Consider the following 25721-nt stretch of genomic DNA (forward strand, 5'->3'; position numbering starts at 1 on the left):
AACTGTTTTGCTTAAAATTTGATAAACGGTATAAACCCCGTTCTTCCGGGACAGTATACATATACTCTGTGTAAATGACGTCTTGACGAGACACGCACCTTGTCCAATAAAAGCTCACGACCTTGTTTGAGCGACAGGATTCACAACCAATAGTTTTGCGGAAATCGTTTGATTGACAAGCATTGCAGCTGGAGTGGGGGAAGGGGTCGATGAAGTTGACGGAACCGCCATCTTGAAAAGTGCTCTCCGAAGATCTACATTTTCGCGCCTGTTAGAAACAGTTTTAAACGCTTTATTTTCCTTGCCAAAATTTCATCTTAGCTCTGTCTTAGTATCGCTAAGGTCCGAGGCTAATGTTAAGATAAGCTACATGCTGGAGAGTCGGTGTTTACCCTTGTCTATTGGTAGGTACAACTGCAAGCTCATACACTTGGTGCTGAAGAGACGATTAGCCAGCAGTCTTTAGATAGCCGGCTAACGTTAGCTGGCTAGCAAAGAGCATACTTGGCCATCTTATCACTGCGCTGTCAGGCTGTGGTTTTTTTAAGCTAAGAGGAGGCTAACGTTAACATGACACATTAGTGTTTTAAGGTACCTCGGGATCATATTTTGATTTTATTGTCAAACCTGTCAGCCAGTTAATATTACCTTCATATGTGACATATATTAGGGTAACTGGTTGAGTTCGATAGTACGGGGTTAGCTAACAATAGCTAGTGACGTTCCTTGTACCGGTGTGTTGTCTTTAACGCCTGCACCGTTAGTGGTAGATAGGTTTGGGCCTTAGGATGTAAACGAACTGGTAATGACGTGAATTAAAAAGGCTGCTGTGTTGATTCGTGTTTAGCCGAAATTAAAGCTAACCGTTAACTTTGCCTTCGAAGGTTGGTTAGCTGAAATTAAATACAGCCAATAACGATTGCGTTAAATGACTGCCTTTACACATACTTAAGGAAATTCTTCTTATTTTTTTAAACTGCTCAGTCTGTTGGTTCGGAACAGATAGTCAAGCCCAGATGAACCAGGTGATTCTGGGTGAATACTAAGTATTGCCACCCAGCTAAAATGTGATATCTTATTGCATGTGTATAGTTGTACTACATAGGCCTGAAATGTAGGTAGAGTGGATATTTAGATTGATTTTATTACGGGCTCGTAATGTTTATGTGCCTACGGTATTTTTATTATTTTCGCTCTATGGCGTATGTTCAGCTGTTTTGGGGAGTGATAGTTTTATCAAAATATAGGCGTTTTATAGTGTGAGTGTAGTGCAGTTTTTGTGTCAGTTGCATTGCTGAGTTAACACAAAATTCATAATAGCAGAAATATAATCGGCATCCAGATGTCTAGCCGCACTTGATTTGTCAAAGTAGTTTGGGGAGTCACAGCAGCCGGTATCCTCTATGTTTATTACACGCAGTTGCTACAGTCTCTTGGTAACAAGTCACTGTTCTGAATATAAGTAGGAAGGTGCTTTGTACAGTGGGTGAGCTTGTGATTATAGGTTGTCTGTGGTACAGAACGGGTAATTAGAAGACCTTTTAGGTGGGGAATCAATGAATAGGTCAAATGATGAGAGACTGCTAGTCACAAAGTGTTTAAAGATGCATACAATTTAAATTAGGTCTTTGCTAAGCGATTTATCTGGAGAAGTACTGCTCAAAGTTAGTTTAAAAATTAAAAGAAGGTTTACCTCCTTGAAAGCAAAATAAAAAGAAATGGGAATGGATTAATACCTCTCTACAGTAATGTACCGAACTGGCACACATCTCAAGAGTGTCAACAACAAATTTTCAGAATAGTTGCTAACAAGAAGCTTTAGTTTAATGTAACTTCAAACTTACGTGAATATAGATGAAATCAGAGAAAAGCTAAGATTTTGACAAATTTTCACAGGGATTTAATCAGACATAATCATATCATTAAGTCAGGGCTCTAGCATTGAAGAGAAGTGGACTGAAAGATGGCTTGAAAATAGAGGGTATTTACATTGGTCTTGATGGGTATTGTTTGTCACTTTTTCATATCTTTATTGCATGTTCATGAAGTTGTTTGACAATAAAAACTGAAAAACGTATACAAATAAGAGCATTTCCTTCAGAGTATTCGTATTATACACATTCTTAACATGGGAAAACCAGGACATTGCAGCTTAGTTTAATTCCAGCCAATAGCAGCACTTCAGGCATTGTCATTGGCTTTTCATATAGTCTGTCAAAACATGGATTGAATGAGCTGTCACTTTTATAATGACTAGAGCAGGGCGATATGGCCAAAAATATTTATCACGATATATATTTGAAAATTTGCGATAACGATATAACTGACGATATAATTGATGCGAGTCAAAATACAACTCCACAACATTACTAGCGCAAAAAGACAACCTTCCATTTATTTTCACTTCAACAAGAAGCTGGTTTTTATGTACATTAAAGCTTTATAAAAATGTAACAGTGCAAATGCAAATTCCTTGCTGAAAGTTTAACCAAAAGGCATTTCCAGTAGAAATGGGCTGACATATCTTGAGCATAACCATGTATAATATCCACTGAAGTTAGAAAGAGGTGCTTTGCAACATTAAACTGCAGTGTGCAGTACGTATTTTTCGGACCATAAGGTGCACGGGATTATAAGGCACATTAATCGAAACAAAGCAGTCAGATAAATCAAACTTTATTAAACTCATTCTTCTTGCTTCCTCCACTTCTGTACCATTGATCCATTAATGTTGAATTCTCTGGCAGCTGCTCTATTCCCATGTTGTTGCAGTATAACTAACCTCGTATTGTGGATGGATTATCTCCGTTGTATGATGAGAAAGAGACTGGGGAGTTTATTTATTTTTATATAAGATGAACGGTTAAAATAGTAATAATTGAGAATTTGTGCCTTTTTGTTCTTTAACTAGAGAAAGGTCGCTCTTTGTATGTGTGAGATTTCTAAATGCATGTAAGTTATTGTAGATTTCTTATTATTGGTGTTTAATGCCAGCTGGTTAGCCTCAGCTGGTAGTCATCTTGGGCCTTAGGTGGGCTACTGATACATCATTGACATTGTCTCTTTGACTCGACCACTGTTTAATTAAAAAAAAAAAAAAAATCCAAAAACAAAAAAAACCTATTCAAAACATGCAAAGAAAATCTGTGTAGCAGCAGTAAAATGTCTCCAAAATGCTGGTTCTTTCCTGTTGGCATTCTCCACGTTATGATAGCTCTCTGTAGCAACCAGTGTGTAGTAAACACAGAACAATGTAAAATGGATCAGGAGGTTGTCACCACTATCCAGTCCAGCTTTTTAAGTCAGGATGAGATGGATATCTGATCCAAATGTTGGGTGGGGGTATTCTTAAAGCCTTTAAGTTATGTAAGCACTTCTAAATGCTGCTGACTATAAGGCTAAGTTCACACTGGAGGTCTTAATGCTCAATTCTGATTTTTTTTTTTTTTTTTTTTTTTTTTTGTCCAGTTGTTCACTGGATGGCCAGGAAGCGTTCACAATGTCTTTTTGATTGTCTTCTCCGGCGCTGATAATTAGCGTCTGTCTTGTGTCAGTGACGTAAAAGACTGATTTAATGCGACGTGACCCAGGTCGGATTTGAAAAAATTGGATTTGTGCTGTTCAAACTGTTATACCATGATCGGATATGTGTCGCATGGGGTCAAAAAAAGTCAGATTTGATGGCTTTTCCCCGCAGCACGCCGTATAATAAATACTCACAAAGAAAACTGTGGCTGTTTCAACTTATGTAACACTGGACTCCAGGTACACGACGCCAGCTGAAAACACTTCACTCAAGTCGAGTTGCCCGAGATTCACAGAATTTACAGAAAATGTAAAATTTTTGTGATATATATCTGTGTCGGGACGATAAGTGTCTTATATCGGGATATGAGACTTTGGTCATATCGCACAGCCCTAATATATGCCCATCTGCTTTTGTCTTTCTCCCACAGGTGTGTTCGTGTTGAACTGCTGTATGTGCGCTTTTTGTGAGTGTGTCCATTACCACTATCTGCCTGCTTGCCCATCCGTCTGGTCAGCCTGGAATGGGCCACAACTCCCAAAGACTAGAACAAACCTCTTTTTAACCTGAGCTTTGCTGTGAGGACTCCAACATACTCACAGGTGAGCTGAAATAAGAACTGTTACTCTGTTACCCTTAGTAAATCATTGCCCCTTAGATGAATCTCGATTGATAATGTTTCATTTTTGTGCTCATTTTAATGACTCACTTTTGCCCACAATCTGTTTTAACATATTTGTGTCCTTTTTTCATATATATGTATGTATGTATGTATTAAAGAACCAACATGTTTTGGAAATTTGACCTCCACACCACATCCCACATTGACACACTGCTGGAGAAGGAGGATGTGACGCTTACAGAGGTAATGGATGAGGATGATGTCCTGCAGGAGTGCAAGGCCCAGAATCACAAACTTGTGGACTTCCTACTGAGACCACAGTGTATGGAGGACCTGGTTACCTTTATCACACAGGAACCCAGTACTGATGTTGAGGAAAAGGTTAAATACAAGTAAGGAAATGGTTATTAATTTCACAGTTTGACGAAGATGTATGTTGACATCAGGAACATTTAACCTACAGGATGTAGTTTTTCTGTAAACTTATCTGTGGTGCTAAATCAAAGTTGCGTAACTCCAGTGTCTAGCAAACTGCTGACATGTCCACAAAAGTTGAAATGTTAGCAAGTTTGTTCACAAGGCCGGAAGAAATTGGTCAAACTGAGATTTGGGAGCTTTTCCCCAAACTTCTGATTATGTGGGAAAATCCAGTTGGGAAAGCTTCACATCCAGTAGTCTGCTTTAAAATCACTCATTGCTTTAAATACTATGGTATTACTTGGACATATGGCTCCCACTTGAGCTATATGAATTCACAGGAGAATTATCTACACTTGTTTTGATCTGTTGTTCAAATTGTTTTTTGAAATATGGAAATCTGAAGAAAAAAGAAAACAAATTTGATTCTGTCTGGTTTACCAGTATAACTGAGGTTTGTAGAAAATTCCTGTTACACTACTTACAGAACCGATGGTGGCAGTGCTGCTGTAATTTAGTGTTTTCTCAAAATAAACTGGTCAAATGAAGCAACTAAACTTAAACTCTTGATCTCTGGTTGGATATAACTTTGAGAAGAACTCATACCTCTAGAATTTCCTGCATTTAAATATTTATCTGCTTTGTAATGAGCAGTGCTGTAACTATTGGAAAAACTCTAAAAGGGCCTTTTTTTTTTCCCCCTTTTTTTTTTTTTTTTTTAAACTCCTCAGGTATCCCAACATATCATGTGAGCTGCTTACATCAGATGTGAGCCAGATCAATGACAGACTAGGAGAAGATGAAAAACTGCTGATGAAATTGTACAGTTTCCTCCAAAATGAGCCGCCCCTCAACCCCCTCCTGGCCAGCTTCTTCTCCAAAGTTCTTTCTATTCTTATAGGACGCAAGCCTGAACAGGTAGGATTTTTATTTATTAATTTATTTATTTTCACCAATGATGCCAACATGTAAAAATACTGAGAGGATAAAATGCTTTGCTACTTATAGGTGTAACAAAGTCTGTTTAAATTGGTATGACAAAACCTTGTCTTGTTTTTATTTAAAGATAGTTGATTTTCTGAGGAAGCAGGAAGACTTTGTAGACTTGATGATAAAACACATCGGGACCTCTGCGATCATGGACTTGCTGCTCAGGATGCTCACCTGCATCGAACCACAGCAGCTACGACAAGATGTTCTCAATGTGGGTAACAACAAAATGGTTCCCTCCTTTGCTAAAAATGATATCCTCTCAGGCAGTTTACACTAGAATATTACAGTCCACATTAAATTATATTGGCATCTGGTATAGTTTATTAACCGTTCTCAGTTGATGTTAAGGAATGAAGTGGACAGCAAAGGGTGAAACGTTGTGAAGCCTTTTTATTTAATAATGAAATTTTATGATTTCCTGACAAAGTTCTTTGTTTCTATTAGTGGCTGAATGAGGAGAAAGTGATTCAGAGACTGGTGGAGATGATACAACCTTCTCAAGATGAAGATGTGAGTTTCTTACATATTTTGCCCTGTACTTCCGGTATTCACCAGGGTATTCGTCAGGAAGTATACTGGTACTTATTTAATCATTGAAGCCATTCAGATGTAATATTTACCAATATTAAACAATACTATATAAAGTGCAGAAAGTCACCTGGAGGGGTGCTGGGCTCTGTACCTATGTGCCCTCGGTGAGAGGCGGTGTTGGGGTGGGGGTTTCTCCCAATGGGATTTTCTTCCCTGCACTTTCAGTCATTCTATTTGACTGTGGGATGAGAGCCTCATTGGAGAGTTGGCTCACTGATCGAGGGCTGCAACAAATAGCCTCCTGGTCAGCTAGCAGGAGGGAAATACAAGACTGGAGGTTTTTTTTTTTTTGTTTGTTTGTTTTTTTTTTTAAGTTGGTTAGCAGTGTTTTATTTATTTTTTTCTTCTTGAAAACAGAGACACTCCAATGCATCACAGTCACTCTGTGAGATCATTAGACTGAGCAGAGACCAGATGTTCCAGGTGCAGGGCTCTTCAGAACCTGATCCACTTCTGGCCACACTTGAAAAGTATGTATTTGCTTCTTTACGAGAACTTGTCAGTATTGTACAGAATAAAACTATCTATGAGTACGTCGTTGTTCAGTTTGTTTGTTTGTCTTCCTGTTTGTTAGCAGTCTGGTTTCCGAAATCTCATTTTCAGTTGTGTTACGATGATACCAAAAACAGCTCGAGCTGATTTAATTTTGGTGAAATTGGGTCAGGGTCACACCAAATGTGAATATATCAGTGAAAACTTTATATGAGCCAGTAATTTTTATGGATACTTCACAACAATATCCTAGTCCTTGGGGGACATGAGTACCTGGGTTGGCTAAGTATTAGACCTTGATCTTCATTGTTAGTGCCCAAGGTCAAAGTTGATGCTGTAAAAAAACAAAACAAAAAAACCCCATATCATATGAAAGGGCATGCAGAGAGCTGTACAACACTTTATTTTTTCAGTACAACACCCTATGGCATTGCAGTGACCCAATAAGAGGGAATGTATTGTAATAAAAGTGTCATTTAGTATAGCCCTTGTCCTTTTGGGGAGTTACGCTCTGAGTGCTCTTGTTTTACTGTGACGTAACCTTTGAACTCAGATATAAGATAATTGGTGTGAATTTTGGTAACGATCAACCAGATCAAACTTTAAATCATTCTCTTGTGTCTATCTTTGTTTTTGTTCGATTTCATTGTCATTTTCTGCCATGCACAAAACCTGCTTTCCCTCATTTAAGTGTCTGTTATCTTCCTCTTCAGGCAGGAGACGGTAGAGCAGCTGCTCTCTAATATCTTCGACAAGGAAAAGAACGAGTCTGCAATTGTCAGCGTTATCCAGATCCTGCTCACATTGTTTGAGACGAGGAGACCAGCGTATGTCTTGTCCTTTCATCTGCCAGTTGATATTTTTAATTTGACATGGGTGGAGATTGTAAAATAAATCAATTTTTAAACAATTTTTAAGCAACACAATACCTCTTGAAATGGGGAGCTAAATATCGCAAACATTCTTTCTGTCTTTATTGCAGTATACAAAGTTTACTTCTCCTATTTGGATCCTTAAATTATATAGTCCCAGTCTGAATCATGGTCCAAACTGTACTGGCAAGGCAACATTGTTTTGTTTTCTTTTTTGCACTAGTTCATGTGACTGGACATGTGTTGTAGGTTTGAGGGTCATATGGAGTGCCCCCCAGGGATGTCTCATCCATCATTCTCAGTGAACCACAGCATCCTCGAGGCTGTGAGACCCAGACTCAAAGATTTTCACCAGCTGCTACTCGAACCTCCAAAGGTAAAGACTATTTACAGCTGTGACTATTGCTCTGTTTGCAGATTTGCAGATTGTAGGTTGAAGATAGGTGGACTATGTTATATTTTTCAGGCCAAGTCTGCAAATATTGATTGATTGATAATACTTTATTTATCCCAAGGAAAATGACATTTGTAGTTAAGATAAACACTTTGCTTTCCACCATCAGAAGAATATGATGAAGACAACATGGGGGGTTCTGGACCCTCCAGTGGGCAACACCAGGCTCAATGTGGTCAGACTGGTCGCCAGTCTGTTGCAGAGCAACACACACAGCATCAATACAGAACTAATTAACCTCAACACACTTGGAGTTATACTAGTAAGTACTATCTTCTTTTTAGGGTGTGTGGTGTGGGGGCGGAGACTACAATCAATGCAATGAATTTCGATCTTAGACAAGTTCAAAAGTTTTCTGAAAATTTTTTGGGGCATAAATTTTCCACAGAAGTCCAGTTCAGAGTTTTTGGTCTAAATCTGAAAATCCTAACTTGCACAATTAACAGAAACTTTTATCCCTACACTTCAAACTTCCACACCATTCAAGTCAATGTCCAATCCCAGTAAATTGTTGCATCCCGATGTTATGCAGCCATCTGCCACCAGATGGAGCATTGTTGGTAAACTGGAAACTGGAAGAACTGGAAGAGGTGGCTGATAAGAGAGTGGTCTGGACTTCCCCGCTGCCCAACCCCAGATAAGCAGAAGAAAATGGATGATTTAACTTTTTGTTGTTTTGGATTTTATTTTTTAGCAATGTGGCTGGCCTGAATTTTCAAATGGCCTGCATCATTCATAATGCACGACACACAACACATCGCTTTTCAGTATTCCGTGTTTTTTTTTTTGTTTGTTTGTTTTTTTTTTGTTTTAATAATAAAAAAATACTTAGCTTAAATCTGGCCATCCAGTTATCACTTGTCATGTATAGTGGCAATGCACAGGGAGCCTACATGTCCACCATGATCCGGATATAAGATCTCAGCCTGTGAGGAGACATGACAGATTTTTTCCTTCATAGTTTGTGTCAGCTATGTCGGCAAAAAAAACCTGAAAAACCTTTGGTTGTGGTTCCCCCTAGGTTTATTCTGTCCGTCGGTTTACTAATGCGACCCGTGGCTCAGGGGGTTGGGAAGCGCATCTATAACCGGAAGGTCGCCGGTTCGATCCCCGGGCTCTCTGTCCTGGTCGTTGTGTCCCTGGGCAGGACACTTTACCCTACTGCCTACTGGTGTTGGTCAGAGGGGGCCGATCAGAGATATGGCAGCCTCGCTGCTGTCAGTCTGCCCCAGTCTGCAGCTGTAGCTACAACCGTAGCTGCCTCCACCAGTGTGTGAATGCGAGAGTGAATGAATAGTGGCATTGTAAAGCACTTGGGGTGCCTTGAAAAGCGCTATATAAATCCAATCCATTATTAATGCGTCTCCTTTTGTACTTGTTTTTGTTTTACTCAACAGGATATGTATTTCAAATACATCTGGAACAACTTCCTCCACATTCAGGTGGAAATCTGTACAGCCATGATACTGGCTATGCCTCCTGCCCCCATAGACATCCAACCAGACACAGAGGCAGAACACGTGAAGGAAAGCATCCTCATCAAACATGTAAGATTGAAATACTAGAAGGGGAAAACCACACTTTTTAGTGTGTGTGTGTGTGTGTGTGTGTGTGTGTGTGTGTGTGTGTGTGTAACCTGTTTATACAGGCCTATACGAGCAACAGACTTGGAAGTTAACTATACGTCATGTGAGCTGTCTGTCAGCTATTTCTTTGGTGTATTTAGTATCTTGTGTTTTTCTCCACCAGCTGTTTCAAAAGTGCCAATTTATACAGAGAATCATTGATGCCTGGAGCTCCAATGAGAAAGAACAGTAAGTATTCTTGTTTGCACTAAAAGCATAATACTTGTGTTTTATTGGTCATGGCGCTAGCACCCTATTAAATATGCTAATACTACTATTGAACCTTGTTTTAGGGCAGAAGGTGGGCGGCGACGAGGCTACATGGGTCACCTGACCAGAATAGCCAACTCTATAGTTCATAACTGTGACAAAGGCCCTAATGGGCCGCAAATACAACAGCTCATCTCTGGTGAGGAATTACATTTCTTTGAGTGCTCATCTAGCACCATCATGTGTTGTTACTTTCCTGTAAAGTGTAGGTTTATCATCGATAGGTCTCATACTGACCAGGAACACATCATCATCAGCACACTAACGTTTCTAAACCCTAGCTCATATTCCCCTTCGTTACACTCGTATTTTAGGAAGGACAAAAAGCACTTCCATGTGAGGGGAAAGAGAAGAGCTGGCTTTAAAACACAAGAAACTGTGGAATAGAATTTGGAGCATGAATGTTTTGTTTATTATCTGGGTTTTATAATTATTGGACACTAAAATCATAACTGAAAATAAAGTGAGAGATGTGCTTACCCATAATTTGAGAATAACATTGTTATTCCACTTTGTTGTAAAGGGGCTCAGGGGGTAGCACTGTCTTCTGCCAGTAGTTTTGATAGCTGTGCTCTTTATGTTGATGTAGTGTGTGTGTGTGTGTCTGTGTCTATATAAATTTCATGTCTGTGACAGAGCTCCCTGCAGAGGATCGAGAAAAATGGGAATCTTTTATTTCTGGACAGCTGGCTGACACAAACAAAAGAAACACTGTTGACTTGGTGAGTAACAACATGAACATGAAAAATAGTAAAGCTTTCAGGTTTGTTTTCATGCTGAACCATTTAACAGCTAAAGTGTTTTGGCATAGCATTAAAATGTTTTTAATGTAAATTTTAATTGAAAATAAACTGCTAGGACACACGAGGAAAAGATGAGCCAATGATTCAGTTTAAAATATACTGTCCAGCAAGACATTAAGAGTCAGTAAGTTATTATGAAGTTGAACTTTAATGTCAGCCAGACTGATTTCCTTGGGAACAAAGCATGAACTAAGCATCACCTGTATATAGCACTTAAGTAAATTCTATCCAATGTTTATCCTCCAGTCAAAGGTGAGGTCAGATGTTGGGGTCTGTTGACAACCTGCTGTGACAGTTTCAGTATTTCATGACGCACTGTAGCACAGGAACCATGAGATGATAAAATGGTGAAATAATTATATTTTTAATAAAAGTGTACTTCTAATTTTAATGTAAGCAGAAATTATAGTTTAAAGATTATGTTATTTAATTTTGGCACTCTTTGCACTCCATAAGCAGGAGATCATTTTGTATTAAATGTCATGTTTTCTCAGGTAAATACACACCACATCCATTCTTCCAGTGATGATGAGGTGGACTTTAAAGAGAGTGGTTTTCACCAAGACTCGTCTCTTCAACAAGTAAGATTTAAACACAGATGCAAATGGATGAAGGCACACAAAGCAGACCCATGGGCACATAAACCCAGCTCATGTAGAGGTAGCCTTTCTGCCTAGGGGGCCAAATCAAAATCTTCTATATATTAAAAGTTATTGTCAAAAGTGTTTTTGATGATTGGGGGGACCCTAGGAAATTTAAATGTGCAGTACATACATGTCAACTTATTTTTAAATTTTGTCCACTTCATGCTTCACAAGAGAAATTGAAGTCCTCCAAAGTGCATCAGGTTACTTTGTTTGTTTTGGGGGTTTTTTTTCTTCTTCCCCCTTGACTTGGCCAGCTGTTGATTTCAGTGGGTACTCTGTGTCCATGGGTCCTGCACAATAACTCTGTCATCAGTGTAGCAGTAGAAAATTCAAAAATGAATGTAGTTTAAACATCTATCCTAATGTATGTTATGTGTGTGTGAATATAGTATGTGTATACATGTTCTTTGTACTGCAAGTAATGACATTTTTGGTGTAGAGCCAAGAGTATATCATTATCGTTGGTCCTGGGTTTTGCCAGGCCTTTTCTGATTATCAGATGCAACAAATGACGTCCAATTTTATTGAGCAGTTTGGCTTCAATGACGAAGAGTTTGCTGATCAGGACGATGTTGTGGAGTGAGTACTTTTCCTACATTTGCTATTTAAGTATTACCATGTAACACAAAAGGTACAGCACACTACACTACAAGCTGGTGGGTCATTTTTTTCACTGTTAATTCATTCAGTTATAGAATATTTGCATATGACTTTTAAAATAAAGGTCTTCAATTTAATTTCTTAATTTTGAGTCATTCATTGGCTTGTGAAGGATTCCCATTCTAGCCCTAAACTCAATTTAAAAAGCATAAAGCTTTTTTTTTTCCTGAGTAATTTAGATTTTCATTTTTATATAGAAAGAAATGTCATCACCAGCGACACCATTTTATGCTTTATCATTAGCCTGGTACAATGATCACGTCAAAGGCAAAAATTGGCTCAAAGAAGAAATCATATCCACCTTTTTCTGCTGTCGTGGGCCGCCTCTTTTCTGTCTTTCTTAGGGTGAGCTGGAATGGGCATGCTTGTGGTTTTGCCTTTTATGTCACTTGTTTTTCAAAATACCTGGGAGTGGATCAGTGAAGTACAGCTTTCTTACATAATCTTAGGCTTCTGGTGACCTAAAGTTATTCTTGTAACTTTTAGTTACAAGAATAACTTTTCTTTTTACTTTCTTTTCTTCCGCTTTAATTTAAAAAGAAAAAAAAATGGCATCAGTAAAGCGCTTAGGAAGAAAAGATCTCCTCTGAGTAGGTAGCTATATGAACACCTGTCGAAAAGCATGCTTGTTAGAAACATAAGACTCATACATGGGAGATGCATAAATACAATGGACCCATAGCATTGACCAACCTACCTCAGTGATTGAATGTTTCCCAGAAAGGCTGAAAATGCACATTGACCACAGACATGACCTCTACAAATTCTGTTAAGCATAATATTATTTAATGTTAGTGTAATGAAAATTTGGCGAGATCTCTTTTAGAAAATAAAGCTGTTATTCACTGAGGTCTTTAACTGATGTACCTGATAATGCTTCTGCTCTAGCTAATCTAAAGTGTCTAAAGTGGTGTGCCTCCTGTGCCATCATGATGCCTGGAACATATCTGATGTAGCCTAAAAAAAGAGAGGACTTGACTTTCCTGTAGAGATGTACACAGCATAAAACCTCTGCTTCTTTGCTGTAAAAGAACAGTGCATTGTATACAGGACAGATGTTGGCAAGTTATTATAAGTGGTCACACAGGTGAAAAACATCGATAATTCCTTCATTATTAGTTGTTTCAATAGTGTATATCCAACTGCAATATGCATGATGAGCTTTATATTTATTGTATTTTCATCTTTGTTAGAACTAGGCTAACAATAAAAAAAACAAAACAAAAAAAAACAAACAACCCATGCTTGGGCAAAAAGTGATTGCTTAGTGGATGGTAAATTTTCAGCAAAATCTTATGTGACTACATCAGAATATCAAAGTAGAGACTAACAATGTTGGGTTCCTTGTCTGCATTGTTTCCTCTACCTGGAAATGTAGCTTTTCTTAGCTTGGTCAGTTTAAAACATGGAACGGGGACATAAAGAATAAGGTGGTGATTAAAAGTTGTTTATTTTGTACTGGCTGCCTGAAATATTAAACAAACTTTTGCTATGTCCTAGAATTTGTCTGTGTGGGGTCATTTGGAGACGAGTTAAGGGAAAAACAAGTGTCTTGATAAGGTGTTGTGCCAGCAGTGTGACTTGGCATTGTTTGTCCAAGTCTATGAAATTCTATACAGTGGTTAAGCAGCACAAATGATATTCCCTCGTTTTGATGATGCCAAAAGTTCAGCTGGCTTTTGAATCTGGCAGCTAAAGGTCATGGTGTTTGAGTCACATCAGTCATACTTATTAAAGCCATTCTTTCCCTATGGATGGGAGCATTAATATCTCGGCAACAACTTGCATCATTGGGAGTGCTTCATCACTGGTTTAAAAAAAAGATCACTCTACAACTAAAATGTCTCCCACAGCAACGGCCAAAAGATTCCCCCATTGTAGGAGGGAATCTGTGGTTTTTCCTTTAATTTGTTGCTTGTCTGTATGTGGATGCCTAACAAATCTAACTCAATAAAACTCTCTCTCTTTAACCTTGCAGTATTCCCTTTGATAGAATATCAGACATCAATTTTTCACTGAATACAAATGAAAGTGTAAGTACTTTGATTATTAATCTAAAATTCATAATGTTGAGAGTAAAACTCTTCTGGAATTAGTTAAAAATATTTTTAAAGGCATGATGTGCATATCCTGATGTTGATATTAATTTGGAAGCAGATGACAAGAAAGTGAGAAAATAAAAGTGCTGTAGAATACAAACCTTGAAGTAATTTTTTTTTGTACTTCAAACAAGCCTCTAGGTATTCTTCAGGAAAAGAAATGACAGCATAATGCTGTGAAAGATGCCTGAGGCCTGCTTTCTAAGTGAATGCTTCACAGCCTAGGGTTTTGTTCTGTAAGACTTTACTTTGTATGTGCATGTGCTTTAAGCACAACCGATGACACTCTAATTTTGACATGTGTGTAAATTTTCTCCAGGCAAATATCGCTTTGTTTGAGGCACGCTGTAAGGAGAAAATCCAGCAGTTTGAAGATGCTGGTTCAGATGAAGACGATATCTGGGATGAAAAAGATGTCACCTTTGCACCAGAGGCACAGAGACGCCCCAGGTGAGTCAGACACACATGCACCAAGAAACTGAACTTTTTTTCTTTTTTTTTTTTGCAACTGAACTGAATTGAGTTACTGAATTAACCTTAATGACCTCATTATACTATCTTTCCACTTGTTTTTAAATTATTTGTTACTTAATGTTTTCATTAAGGGGGCGGGGTTGCCTTCATTTGATAGCATTAAACAGGACTATCAAGTCAAACATGGGCATAGTTGTAGTGCTGTGAGAGCAAGCTGGTACGGATGTGAACCATGTGCCACCAGATTTTGAACAACTAAAACATTCAAGTGGTAGGAATGATATAGCAGGTTTTCTCATGAATTCATATGGACACTGTATTTGATCTTATAGTGATTCATTTTTATTAACATCAACGTCAGAAGCTATTTGTAAAACTCTTTTTAGTCTTGTTTAAGGATGATTTGTTGTGTTTAGAGTTTTTTTGCTTTTTGTGTGATTGCTTTAGAAAAGTGGTAGTTGTATCACCATTGCTGTAGTCATCAAAAAACCTTTGTATTATCAGCTTGTTACTTCAGTATTTTTAATACAATGGTAATAATAATCGTTATAATATTTAAAATCAACATAATATGAATAATGTCATCGGTACTTAGATAAGAAACATCTATAGGTTTGTCAGTGTTAGTTGTAAATCACACACAAATTCATTCACAATGGAAAGAAGAGGGAAATGAGAAAGGTGAAGGTCGTATGGCTCTGAATACATATTTTAGTGGTCAACAAGGCCAGCATTACATACTTATTATGCAAAAATACAAAAGAATGTATTTATGTGAACTGTTAAGTTCCATATAGGAGCATATATACAGATAAATTATTTTACAAAACGCCACCAGAGCAGCCTGTTTATTTAAGCTGTATCAATAAAATCCTGATATCAATTCCTGCTGAATTGTATATTCTGTTATTTATTTAGTTATTTATCTATTTATTTTTAATCTCACTCACAGTATAAAGAGGACAGCTCAGATCTTTATTCTAATACTTGATCTGTCCATCACAGGAGTTCAGGCAGCACAGACAGCGAGGAGAGCACAGACTCGGAGGAGGAGGACGTGAAGAGGGATCAGTTTGAAGCTTCCAACCCCAGCAACGATGACAGAATGGAAGTTGACACAGGTTAGTGGTTTTGAGACAACCACATGTAAGACTCAAGTACACAGTGGTAGCCTAATGACAAATTGTCACAAGCGTTTTTATTTATTTTATGTTTTGCCTCAACTTGATTTTAGGATCAAGATTAAACTAGGATTAATTTAAAGTTATAGAGTGTAAAATCTCACTGCTGGTCAGTAGATTGCTGTCAGCTGAGTTTTAACCCCTCCCAGTCCGACTGAATAATCAAATCAACTCCTTTAGATCAACCCAGAAGAATCAGTAACAGTTGCTTTCATTTTCTCCACAATAGCCGCTTCCAGCTGGCGTGTTTTTATGACCGTTTGTCATTTTTTTCACATACTAAAGCATATTTAAATAATATCAACAATAAATTGCGCAATAAGCAATAAATTATGTTTTTTTTTTTATTTATTTAAAAAAAAAAACACTGAGCCAGTAAAAAAAATTGGCAGTATTTTACTTTTTTTTTTAAACCCTCACTATGTAGGCATTGCATTGTGTAATCAAAGTCAAGTCAAAAAAGTCAAAGTCAACTTTATTGTCAATTCTGCCACATGTACAGGACATACAGAGAATAGAAACTACGTTACTCTCAATCCCTAGATAAAATAGCAAATGAACATTTAAATATAAGAGTGATTAAAAAAATGCAGGTAAAATAATTAAAAAGTAAAAATTTAAATAAATAAATAAATACAATACAATTTTACATATAACAAGAAAGCTATACAATATACAATATAATGGGTAAATGACATTGGGTGTAAACCAGGCAGAGTAGTTCAAATAGGCAAATAGTGCAAATGGAGATTTAGTAATGAATAATTAATCACGATAATTAATTGGAGTTATTTTCAGTTTATGCGTGAATTAAAACGTATATATTTGGGGTTGTTTTTGTTGTTTTTGTTTGTTTAGGCCCAGTGTGGACGGCAAATTTTGATGATGTCCCTATGGACACGGGTACATCCACAGCTTCAAACTCCAACCCCAGCAACCCAGCTCCATCCTCTCCCTCCACCTCCCCTGATACAGCATGGAGCTCCTCTCCTGCAGCTAACTCAAACTCAGAAACTGGCTGGGCTGATTTCTCCAACTTCACTCCTGTCAGGTAAGATGTCCTGACTTACTGTGGGTCTGTTTTTCTGTCTGCAGTGTTGCAGTTTCTGGAATAAATAATTTGTGTTTAAGATAGCTATGAAACTTGAAAGTGCTTTATAAATTTATATTTATCTTTCAGCCCCAAAGACCCCCTGAGATGCAACTCTCCTGTTGCTATGGAAACCAGTATAGAAACAATTGACCCTTTAGGGGTTAACGCACCCATGCAGTCTGAAGGTGAGATATGCACAAATGCATGTCCTTGAGTATTCTTGTCATCTGACAAGGGAAGTATCCAGAATTTCCTGAACTTGATGATGTTTCTTATATTTCTTATATCTTTCTTATATTAGGGGTGAATGTAACCCATGTTGGGGTAGCTGTTGATGCTAAATCAGTCTAATTGACGTTGATTGATTAGACCTGACACCTAATGTCACATTTCTTAACATCCCTCAGACTGTGATGGCTGGTTGGGCACGAGTGTGGCTTCTCCAGCTGCCTCTGCACCTAGTGATTGTGGGAGCTCTAAGGCAGAGGAGGAAGCATCTAGCTCTGAGCACCGCAGCATCACAGAAACGGTCATCAATGGCTCCATGAAAGAAACAGTCAGTCTCACTGTTGATGCCAAGACTGAGACCGCCGTTTTCAAGAGGTTCGAGAATCACTTGCACACAAAAGAATTACGCTTCAGACTTATGGTGATGAGAGTGGTGCCAGTGCCAGTTGGAATTCTGTGATTATAGGCATGGGTTGGCTGGTTTTAACTGGTGTGTCTTATGGGAGGGGGGGCTGGCTCATTGTAGCTTCATGCCAGAAGAAAAACTCTTAAGCTACTGAGGTAGTCCTGCTTTGTGAATAACTCATCTTAACTAGGCTGTAGTCAGTGTAAATTCTTAAAAATTGTTATCACTTTAAGAATTTACTTAATTATGAATACAATCCCAGTTTAGTTATCTGTGCCTCAATGAGGATTAGAGGCTGATCTGATAAATGATTCCTACTTGACCTGGTCCATTGCACTGCCATAAAGAAAGGGGCCTATAAACTGATTCAGTTTTTAACACGGACTATTCTTTCTTCCGCTGTCTAGACTGTAGCTAACATAAGTTCTTTACACTATTGGTGTTTTGAGACTTTAGATACAACCACTATAGATCCTGTGACATTTAATTTGTGTGCCCTGTCATGGGTTAGTGTAATGTGACATGATAATGTGGACAGCAGAAAATAGGATTTTGGGGGGATTGGGGTTGATATTTGAACACTAGTTTGTTTGTGTTTTACTCCTTGATAGCCATTTGATGTTCAAAAATCCAAAGTAACTGAGGTCTTGCCTTATACAAACTGGGGATACCAAGTTTTGAATGCCACTTTTCTGTCCTACAAGCTTAAAAAGTGCCTCATAAAAAGTCCCTTTCATGGTGAAATCCTTGTTTCCTGAACAGTCAGGTTTTAAAGTTGGTTGTCCTCTGTCCTTCCGTCCCTTTGTTGATGCTGCATCATATTGTCTGTCTGTCTGAGTTGATAACAGCAGTGTAATGAACTGAGCGACACTTACAATCTGAGCTTCCCCTCTCTCTCTTGCTGTGCGTTGTGGGTGTGGTCTTCTTCAGAGTGTTGAAATCTTATCGGTATGTACAGCCAATCAGAGATCAGCCTGCAGCCGTGATGTAGTCTTGTTGTCACGTCAACCACCAACTTTTCTTTCGGAATTTTGATCTTCTTTGGTTTCAACTCCTTGTTTGTTTATTTCATTATCTCCATTCTGCATGTGTTTTTATCAAAGGTGTGTTTTTCTTCTTTTCTTTTTTTTCTTTTTTTCTTTTTTTTTTTTTTTAGTGCAGTTTTTTTTTTTTTCCTTTTTAATTTTGCCTTGATCTTATTCAGATTACTTTTATTCTAACACTGCAACACAATCTCATTCTTGGCTGAAATGTTCCAGATGAAATTGGCCCAAAGTAGAAACCAGTTCTCTGAAGTGGCCTCAGTTGGATTATTATTGGTTACATACAGCTTTCTAAATATATTTCTCCATATGCTTGTTTCATTGGTGTGCTTTTCCCATAGCTGCCTTATGTTTTTGGCTTTAGCAAATAGACAGTGTGTCCATCCTGCGATTGTGACTTATTAGAGAGAAAAACAATACTACTTTTGCAAAATACAAAAGCAAAATGTGGTGATTGTATTCTGACTGAAAAACTACTTTAATACAGAATAAAAACATGTACACGTCACAGCTCACTCTTCACATAATAAAACAAAATTTGATATTGGCTGTAATACAACTAGGGCTGTTCGATATAACGATATATATCGGATGACAATATAAAAACGTCTATAGTTTCATTTTACGCTATCGTTTGTTTCGTGGTGTCGTAAAATAAACTGTTTACGGCAATATTTTTCCATCGTTTTGATGATCACTGTAGTGGCTATCTTAATTTCTTAAAGTTCTCTCTTTCTCTTATATTTAATATAACCACACTACGGACGGACAAGTGCCTGTCTTTATGTGTTGTTGTTGTTGTTGTTGTTGTTAGCAACAACAACGACGGTAAAACCATCGAGTGGCTCCGCTGTCCGCTTGTTTGATCCTGTTGAGACTTTTCAAAATAAACTGAATCACGTGAAAGGGTATGCAGAAAGTTTACGGATGAGAAGCAAAAAAGAGCCGTCAGGTGCTAAAAAAATAAACCTTCGACTCAAACTGAAAGAAAACGATGGCCGTTACAACTTATGTCTAAAAATGTATAGTTTCATGCATCGGTTAAAACACTGGACTCCAGGTAAAGGACGCCCAGCTGGAAACACTTCACGCAAGTTGAGTTGCTCGAGATTCCAGAATTTACATAAAATGTTACATTTTTGTGATTTATATCGTTGTCAGGACGATAAATGTCTTATATCGGTATATGAGATTTTGGTCATATTGCACAGCCCTAAATACAACCATTCTAAATATAACAACAACTGAGGTAGATTCAAATAGAAAGATTTGTGCTTTAATGTGCTGCTAATTGAATCAGATTTCAAAACAACATGTATTTGTTTTTCTGTACTATAAATTCCAGAAAGTAACGTTTTCTCTTTTTTGGTACTTGACTAAAATTACATTTACACAAGCATGACTATATGAGTTTGAATGTTTTTGTGAAATTGTAAAATTCTGTTTTTAAAACATGTAACTGACTGCAGATTTTTAACAGGAGACCATAAACATTTGTTTTCTAATTTTACACATTCTGGGTACCCGTTATATAGCTGCTTTTTAAATGTTTGAATAGATTTGGATGTTTGTGAGTGTTTTTAGTTTGAGGCCTCATCAAGATGATTGGTGGTTCTCTGAGACAAAGCAAGACTGACGGCTGGTACAAACAATTTTGGTCTAATCAGTCTCTAGGCCTGTTTACTGTTTGCTTGCTAGCAACAAAGTAAAGACTATCATAGCTAAACAATCCAATCTGTTGACTTTCTCCATTTGCTGTACATTTTGATGCTTTTCCTACATAGACATCAGAGGTGTTCCATTTCGACATGACCATCCTTTGTTTTACTGTTCTTTCTGTCAGTCAGTTCAGCATGCTTCACTGTTGACATCTCACTGTTGTAATGGTTGGTGTGGTTCTGTGGAAAAAGTGACTAATTAGAAGGGATTCATACCAATGTATTAATGCATATGCTGTGTACTTGTGTGTTCCAGTGAGGAAGAGAAGATTGCTTCTTCAGAGAAGTACTCAGTAGTGGAGTATGTGGAGTCAGAGAGAGCAGGCATCAACAGCTCAGCCACAGCCTGCTGTCCTAAAACTGGGTCAGATATAGCACACACAGTCTCAGTCACTACTTAAGTTTGTTTTTGTCTTATAAAAAGCCAGAGTCGGCACGTGCTCTGCAGTGTTCAGCGGTCGTCCGTCACACATTTGTCCCTGAAATGTGCAGGACTTTGCAGTATTCATTGCTACTATCAGATGTGCTTGCAGAATCTGATAGTCAGATTATGTTTCTTCATAACTTCAAGTGCATTAATAGTAATGAATCATCACATTCATCATTTCTGTTATATCGCCATCCAGATGCATCTAGCAGCTATGTCAGTGCCCCACGTTTCTCTGAGCTATGAATAATTGCAGGCCTTTCCATTTTGGTTAAATATGAGCCTGGAAAATAAAAGATGTGATTTAAAAATTAGTAAATTGCTTTTGATTAAAAAAATAGTTAGCCTAACAACAAAGTAAACAACTTCGTTCCTTCCCTTTTCAATTGGATTAGACCTTTTCCAGAAAGCAGGTCATTTAAAGTCTATGAATAGTTCCAGATTACCTTCAAAGTCTGCTTTACATCAGCTCAGTGAATGAGGTATTAAAACTGCATGGCAGACAGCTCCTTTGGGCTCTATGCCAACAGTTAGAGATAGTTGGGGTTTGGGGGAGAAATCCTGACTGAGTGATCTCCTCGTGTAACTAAACCTCTTAAGTCGAGTTGAGCATCGCACCCAGAAAATAAGTTCAGTATAACTCCTGGCCAATCAGAGCTTGGTCAGTTGCTCTATTGACTGGAATTTATTTATTTTTAAGAAATTATAGGTGTAGGAATTGATAAATGACAAGACAAAACTATTTTGCTGCAAGATACAAATTATCTTGAGCTGATTTCCATTACAGCCTTTTCTAAACAGTTTCACATGTTCTGGTATTGTAAACTGAATATATTGTGTTTCTCTCCTTATTCGTGTCCTGGCAAGTAGTGAGAAATGTCGGCCCATTGTGGAGCTACCCAATGGTCCTCTGGAAGAAATGTCCCCCACAGAGGAGGCCAAGTAAGTCTGACTGCCTTTGTGATTCAAGTTTGAATTTCATTAGAATATAATCAGTCTCTTCATAGTCTTCATTTGATTTGATTTGATTTGATTGATTTGATTGGTAATTTATTTCAACATGTGAACAATATACAAGTACATTTAGAAAAGAAATAAGAGAGAAAAAAAATACTATACAAATTACATACAAAAAAACATTCTGATTAATTTACATGTTGAAAGGGAGTGGGAAGAAGTATACACTTATTTAATCCCACCCCAGTCCCATAAATTATCAGTGAATATTTAGTCAGCTTCCTTACTGATATAATTTGTAATAAAAATAGTGAACAGATTTCTGATATACTATATACTATAATATCACATCATGAATTTTTTGTTTGTTTGTTTTTAAATAGAGACATTTACTTAATTTAAATATTTTCCTTTTCTTTATAGATCGAGAAGATCATATTTTTATAACTCTTTTTGAACAGTTTTATGTTTGGACATTGCTTTAATTCCATATTCAGTTTGTTCCATAGTTTCACTCCTTGAACAGAAACACAAAAGCCTTTTCTTGTAGTACGTACCTTCATTGTTTTGAAGTTACAAAAACCCCTTAAATTATAACTTCCTTCTTTCAAAAAAAACATACTCTGAATATTACCTGGCAGTTCTTTATTTTTTGCTTTGAATAGAATTTGTGCTGTTTGGAATTTCACTATATCGTCAATTTTCAATATTTCAGACTGCAAAAATAGTGAGTTTGTATGTTCCCTATAACCTGCATTGTGGATGATTCGAATTGCTTTCTTTTGAAGAGTAAAAAGTGAATGTAATGTGGTTTTATAGTTATTGCCCCAGACCTCTGCACAATAGCTTAAGTATGGTGAAACCAGTGAACAGTAGAGAATATGAAGTGATGTTCTGTCGAATACCTGTTTTGCCTTGTTTAGTACTGCAATGCTTCGTGATATGTGATATGATATGATTTATGCAGTGATATTTCCTTCTGTCTTCAAAAGGTTCCATATCTATATCTCATTCCTCTTTTCTAGGCTCGACAGAAGTTCTGTGTCCTCTGAGCCAGCTGTAAACGGGCCAGCATGAGAGTCACTTAATGCCTGCCAATGGCCAGCCTGTTCTGCCATGCAGGGCCTTTCTCCTGGTCAGCCAGCAGAGGCTGCTGCTCACAGCTGTTCCAACCACATGCCCCATCAGGACCAGCAATACTCCCATCGTCTCATCACTGAAAGACAAATGGGCAGACAGGTGTACAGACACAAGATGGACTAAGAAGTAAAATGAGAGACACTCAAATGGATACGGAATAATTTTTTTTTTCTGCATTTGTTTATATACTATTGTACTTAGGAGGTGATGTGTGACTGATATCCTGACTCCCAAAATTAAATAGTAATGTTGCGATGGTTAAGGAAATGATTGTATGAATAAAATATTTTATAAAAGGAAAATGTATACAGAAGCATAAGTTGAATTACCACAGAGAGGAATAGCTGATTCATGATCAACCAATCACCATGTTGTTGTTATTGGCTGCATAACAGGCTGACACTTCAAGTTAGAGCTATATTTAAAATCCCCCCCCACCGTTGATCTGTCTCTGAGCAGAGCTGCTCTGACCAATTGAAACAGTTTTATTTTTGTTGCAGCTAATTGCAAATGATTTTTCTCTTGTGATCTTCTGCATTGAATAACATTTGATGAGCTGTTTTGGTATGTTTCTTTCTAATTTATTATGGAGTTGAGATTGTAGTAACAAAAAGGGGAAAAAAATGACCATAGAGATATACCAACACTGTCTCTTTCTTACTGGCTGCTTTCATGCTAACTAGGTTCTTACCTCGCAGCTGGAAGGCTAAAGAGGAGATGTTTGTCACCACAACCTAAACTAGGAGCTATAAATGCATTAAGAATATGTTCGTTTTTTGTTTTTATCGCAAGTGCTCTTCAGATAACTGGTTTTCAGTTTGCTGGGTCTCCCTTTAGATTGCATTATATTTTTAAAAAATGTCGTTCCAAGTTGAATATTCATCTCCAATGTGCAGAACTGTCAATTCAGCCTGCTACTATAGTAAAATTGAAAGGCATTTAATTGCCAAACTATACACAGAAGTAGAGGATAAATTTATTTAATAATAATTAAATACATTTTGCCAAAACACACAGCTGCCACATGGGGTAGGCCCAAACAGCTACACAATCTACAGTCTGTAACTCTGTCAGCTGTAGAGGGCGAGCAGATGGAGCTACTGTGTGTAGTCCCACCATCTCAGCATTGGAAAGATATTGACTGGCAAGGCTTGGCTCTGGAGGTTTCCTCTATAGGTAAGAAAGTGTTGATTTTCAAAATATGATTTTTTTTTTTTTAAGTCAATATCTGTACTGTTCAGCTAAAGCGCACATACTCTATAAAAAGGTTTGAGTTTGTGATTTCCCATTGAATGCAATACATAATTTCTAATGTGTGCTAGGGACAGCACTTTTCATGCCTCATACATCATGTGGAAGCTGTGTGTTTTCTGCGTTACCTTTTACAAGATTGCCTTGTGTCCACCCTCATGGGCTTACATGTGACAATCAGGTGAAATTGTTTCAGCCAATGACTGTGTGCCAACAGGTGACACTGTTTAGACCGTACAGTGGGTGGGGTGGAGGTACTGCTGTAGAAAGTTTGGGCAAAAAAATTTAATGGTGACTTCAAATGATGTTCTCTCTCAGCCAGTCTAATCAATGAAAGCAAACATTCCTGCTAGATTACTTTGTAATATGAATGGTGACATTTTACTTTTTACCTGCAAGTTTTTAAGATAAAATGATAAGGATTACTTTTACAGTTATCACATCAGACGCTCTGTAGTGTTTTAGCGTCTGGTATGTGTTCATGTGTAAGTTATTCCTGCAGAGCAGGAGGTCCAGCTTGAGTAAAGCACCCAAGTTTGAAACAGTTTTATTTCTATTTTCATTGACTTCATTCTTGTTCATCAATGTTTTGTTGGGAATCGTTCTTCACTTTAAAACCACATTCATAAAGCATTATTTGGAAAATGGTTTGATTTATTTTGGTCTCCAGTTTTAGAGGTGGCAGCTGGATCCTGAGGTGTATGTTGTGTTTGGGGGGTTCTTAACATTATAAGTGTCTAACTTTCTTTTTTTTGGTTTGGTTTTTGTTTTTTTAAATTTGACCAACCGTTGGTGCCCTGGGCAAAACCAAACACTGGCTTATCTTGATTGGCACTATTACTGCAGAATGTGTCCACACAGGTTTGACTCTTGTATTGAGCACTAAATGCACCAATCACCAATACTTGTAGGATTTTAAAGTGGACTTGCCATGCTAGTTTCCAGCTCTGTTCTTTCTCTTCGACACCTGGACAACCTAAACTGCTGTGTAACCACCTGACTTAGAATAAGAAGCTGCAGATAATATGATGGTAAAAAAACAGACTTCAACTTGCCTTCTCTTCTTTGCTTTAACCCCTTACTTTGCTCTCACCAAATTAGTTGAAACGTGGTTCCTAAGGAAAATGGTTTTGTGACTTGGTTTTCTGTACCAGGATTGGAGATGAAATGAGAGGTTTACAGGTAATGGTTCACATTCACTGCTCTGTTCAGTTGTGCATATTTCTAGACTGTCAAAGGCACAACCCATTTTCTGTTAGATTAAAGGTGTCAGTGGAAACTGGAGTCGGTTTAATATACTGATGTATATTAAATGGTGGTAATCGCACCCATTTTCCTGTCCTCTTGGGCTTTGCTTTGAAAACCAGCACCACATTTTGCACAAAACCTCTAGTATCACCGAGATCTAATTAGCAGCGTTACGGTAAATGTGAGAAATAATTGTGTTTAAAGTTAACAGAGGTTTTAAGATGTTTCTCCATTAGAATTTTTGGAGTTGGCGCATCAGGGGTTGCAGTGTTTAATTGCTCATGTCAGACCACACGACACACTTGTGCTTCCAGTGTAAATGATAAACACGCCTTTGTCATTGTGCCGGTTTTAAAACCGAAAACTGAGTTTTCCTACGCGGCTTCAAACCATCCTCCTAACGGTTATTTCGCTCCGGAAGTTGTGGTGTGTGCGTCATATACACAAACGATGAGGATGAGAGGAGCCTCCATGGTTGTTTCTC

The 25721-nt window shown here is 37.7% G+C and overlaps 1 protein-coding gene across 8 annotated transcripts; it reads left to right on the top strand.

Moving 5' to 3' along the window:
• The first annotated feature begins 189 nt into the window (after positions 1-189).
• Positions 190-24634, top strand: ppp6r3 (protein phosphatase 6, regulatory subunit 3). 8 transcript variants are annotated; one of them, XM_005933522.3, is made up of 26 exons: positions 190-404; positions 3957-4128; positions 4307-4540; positions 5297-5483; positions 5632-5769; positions 6003-6068; positions 6507-6619; positions 7355-7468; positions 7763-7889; positions 8077-8229; positions 9365-9514; positions 9717-9781; positions 9886-10001; positions 10499-10584; positions 11160-11246; positions 11794-11891; positions 13951-14005; positions 14391-14521; positions 15551-15666; positions 16585-16777; positions 16907-17004; positions 17227-17422; positions 18384-18401; positions 20471-20578; positions 21509-21583; positions 22624-24634. In XM_005933522.3, exons 3-26 carry the CDS (start codon positions 4314-4316, stop codon positions 22673-22675), a joined length of 2769 nt encoding a protein of 922 aa, XP_005933584.1. In that variant the 5' UTR covers positions 190-404; positions 3957-4128; positions 4307-4313; the 3' UTR covers positions 22676-24634. The 8 variants fall into 8 exon arrangements, with proteins under 8 accessions (XP_005933584.1, XP_014192662.1, XP_042081272.1 ...); XM_014337176.2 differs by having other exon boundaries at positions 21512-21583; XM_042225338.1 differs by having other exon boundaries at positions 11812-11891.
• The last annotated feature ends 1087 nt before the right edge of the window (positions 24635-25721 follow it).

The sequence above is a fragment of the Haplochromis burtoni genome, unplaced genomic scaffold (genome assembly GCF_018398535.1).
Source record: "Haplochromis burtoni strain Fernald_Lab_line unplaced genomic scaffold, NCSU_Asbu1 Contig_169, whole genome shotgun sequence".
NCBI lineage: Eukaryota > Metazoa > Chordata > Actinopteri > Cichliformes > Cichlidae > Haplochromis > Haplochromis burtoni.

What these genes read in the sequence shown, in the direction of transcription:
- ppp6r3 (XM_005933522.3), top strand. Translation starts at nt 4,314, where the DNA reads ATGTTTTGGAAATTTGACCTCCACACCACATCCCACATTGACACACTG. An exon ending in AACCTTCTCAAGATGAAGAT is followed by an intron (nt 6,069 to 6,506) that starts GTGAGTTTCTTA and finishes TCTTGAAAACAG; the next exon opens with AGACACTCCAATGCATCACA. An exon ending in TGCTACTCGAACCTCCAAAG is followed by an intron (nt 7,890 to 8,076) that starts GTAAAGACTATT and finishes TTCCACCATCAG; the next exon opens with AAGAATATGATGAAGACAAC.